The 2,729-nt window shown below is 36.2% G+C and overlaps 1 protein-coding gene across 1 annotated transcript; it reads right to left on the bottom strand.

Annotated features, from left to right (window-relative positions):
• Window positions 1-471: 471 nt before the first annotated feature.
• On the bottom strand, window positions 472-2,117 carry LOC138908402 (uncharacterized). Its single transcript, XM_070199065.1, has 3 exons — window positions 1,924-2,117; window positions 1,440-1,737; window positions 472-1,047 (listed from the first exon to the last, which is right to left on the bottom strand). The coding sequence occupies exons 1-3, from the start codon at window positions 2,115-2,117 to the stop codon at window positions 472-474; spliced, it is 1,068 nt and encodes a 355-aa protein (XP_070055166.1).
• Between the last annotated feature and the right edge of the window lie 612 nt (window positions 2,118-2,729).

Genomic DNA, 2,729 nt, shown 5'->3' with positions numbered 1-2,729 from the left:
CTTTTAAGGCATAAATTCTTATTTTCATCAATTTTCAACATAAAAGCTTTCCGGAAACCTACCCGGACTGCGTACGCAAGTCGAGGAGGATAAAAGAATGAGATTTTTAAGGCTTAAGAGCGCAGATTCGAGTTCTAAAATATAAGATGACCTTTTGGGTTATCACACGGGCAATTTACATACTTTCCTCTTTTTGATTATTTTTTTAAATATTTTTTCGGGGTTCATTGGGGATGTTGTATTTATCTTCAAAAATCGGAGGGGGTATAGCCTTACCTCCAACAATTACAACACAAGGATATAAATATCCTTACCAAAAAACACAGAAGGGTGATTACATACACTTCACCTCTGTGTAACACAATCACAACTTAGTAGCTTACAAAAAATAATTGCCTTATCGTTCTTTGTCCTAATACTAGGCATCTGCAATTTATCTATTATGAAAGGGCCTTTGGAACCTATAAGAAGTTATTGAAAGGAAAGATATATGTTACTGCCAGAGGTGGTTGTGGCTAATTTAGCTAGGTAGTCAACCACTTGATTTGCTTCCCTATAGCAGTGCATAGGAGTGATTTTGGCGTGGTTCATAAACTGTGTAATATTCTCATTGATCCTCTTCATTTTGTAGTTGTCTGTATTTCCTTCTTTTAACATGGTTGTCACTAGGAGGTAGTCCAGCTCTATATTGAAGTTAGACCAACCATTTTGTATGCACCATTTGATCTCAAATAAAACAACTTGGGATTCTGCATCGTTATTGTTACTGCATTTGGCTTGGACTGAGAATGCCATAATGAAATCTCCCTGATCATTTCTCATAGTACCAACAAGACCTGCTTTCACATTCTCATGTATATAGCTATCATCAGTGTTAAGTTTGAAGGATCCTTGGAGAGGTTTCCTCCAAGCTACAATAATGGCTTTAGGAACTGGTTGTAATCTCATCATATCATCATAATATTTGACCCAACGCAAAGTCAGTTTGCACCTAGGGAAGATTCTATGAACTGCAACTTGTATGTTCCATATTATCTGTTGCTTCATCTTGTAAAAATTGAATCTATTTTGGTTACCATATTTACATGCGCACATATTTTTCCAGATCTCCCAAGATACAATGATAGGAGTAATTTGTAAAACTTGTTTGTGTATGATATTTTGCTCATTTGATGCCACTAGTGGTTAAACCACCCTCTAATGGGAATGTATTTGTGGATGATGCCAATAGGAGCACCAATGAGTTTCCAAATGTACCTAGCTACATCACTTTCCATTAAAACATGTTGTATATACTTATTTTAGTGGATAGTATAATAGACACATCTTAAAATAATTTGTTTAGCAAAGTTAAGAATTACCTCATCAAATGGAAGTTTAGACATCCATAATCTCCAAGTTAAGAAGGAAATTTTAAAGGGAATGCTAGGGTGCCATACCTTTCTTAAGAAATTATCTTTAGGCTTGACATCTCTGAACATGTTTAGAACAGTTTTGTTGGAATATTTACCATTCTCTGTGAGATCCCATATTGCTTGATCAGGGATGTCATGCTTTCCAATGTTGACATTCATAGTGATTTGAACAATGTCATCTGGGAAGAAGCCTATGACTGTATGAATATTCCAGTTTCCATGTTGAATGAGCTCCTTGACTAGCACTTTAGGATTGTTGTTGGTATCATCTGGTAACAAGGATGCTAAATGGCCCATACCAGTCCAATTGTCCCACCACATACTACAATTTCCCGAATTAATAAGCCAAAAGATGTGAGGTTCGGCCTTATCTCTAACCTTTCTCATCTTCTGTCAAACATGAGAGTCACCATAAGCGTTCTTTTTACTCACAAGGTGAAATCTTGAGCAATATTTATGTCTCATGAAAGTAGCCCACAAAGATGGGATGGTCCTGAATCTCCACCACCTTTTTGTAGCTAGAATATTATCAAAGACATCCATTCTTTTCACTTCAATGCCTCCTTCCTCTAAGGGGAAGCATAATGTTTTCCAAGATCTCCAATGATAATTCTTATGTTCCCCTGAGTAGCCCCAGAAAAAATTAGCAAAATGCTTCTCAATCAAGTTAAAAGTGCTCTTGGGAGGGGACATAGCAGTCATAGTATATATAGGGAGAGATTGTAGAACATGTTTAATAAGAATAATTCTACCTCCATATGAAAGTATTTTACCATGCCACCCATTAAGCTTCTTAATTATTTTATTAACCAAGCAATCAATGTAAGCAATCCTCTTTCTCCCTATATAAACTGGACATCCTAGGTATGTAAAAGGAAAGTTCTTGTCCATGTAAACTGTAGCATTCCCGATTCTATTGATTCTAGTAGCACAAGTATGAGGAGCAGTTAATGTCATGACCCAAAATCCCACCACAGGTGTCGTGATGGCATTTGGTCTCTAAGACTAGTTAAGCCGATTATAATAACAATTCAAGCCATTTTTTTTATATAAACCAACAGCGGAGATAATTACAAATATAACAACCTCCCAAGACTGGTAATACTGAGTCACGAACTCTAACTGAATACATGAAATGATCTCAAGGATCGAATACTCAATACTGTTTGATTAATAATTAACAGTACAATAAAATGAAAAGACTCCAAGGTACTGCGATGACTAAGCAACTCTACCCTGAATCCTTGTGATTACACTCTAACTCTGTCTGAGTCCGATATCTTCAATACCGACTCTGCACAAAAATATGCAGAT

Source organism: Nicotiana tomentosiformis, chromosome 3 (assembly GCF_000390325.3).
Source record: "Nicotiana tomentosiformis chromosome 3, ASM39032v3, whole genome shotgun sequence".
In the NCBI taxonomy this organism is placed as follows: Eukaryota; Viridiplantae; Streptophyta; class Magnoliopsida; order Solanales; family Solanaceae; genus Nicotiana; species Nicotiana tomentosiformis.
The sequence above is the reverse complement of the archived record's forward strand: the minus strand, read 5'-3'. Positions and strand labels throughout refer to the sequence as shown.

Excerpts from the sequence above, each read along its gene's own strand:
- LOC138908402 (XM_070199065.1), bottom strand. The coding sequence starts at position 2,117 with ATGACTGCTATGTCCCCTCCCAAGAGCACTTTTAACTTGATTGAGAAG. Across the intron at positions 1,738-1,923 it reads AATATTCTAGCTACAAAAAG|TATGTGGTGGGACAATTGGA; the intron begins GTGGTGGAGATT and ends GGGAAATTGTAG. Across the intron at positions 1,048-1,439 it reads AAGATAATTTCTTAAGAAAG|ATGAAGCAACAGATAATATG; the intron begins GTATGGCACCCT and ends AATTTTTACAAG.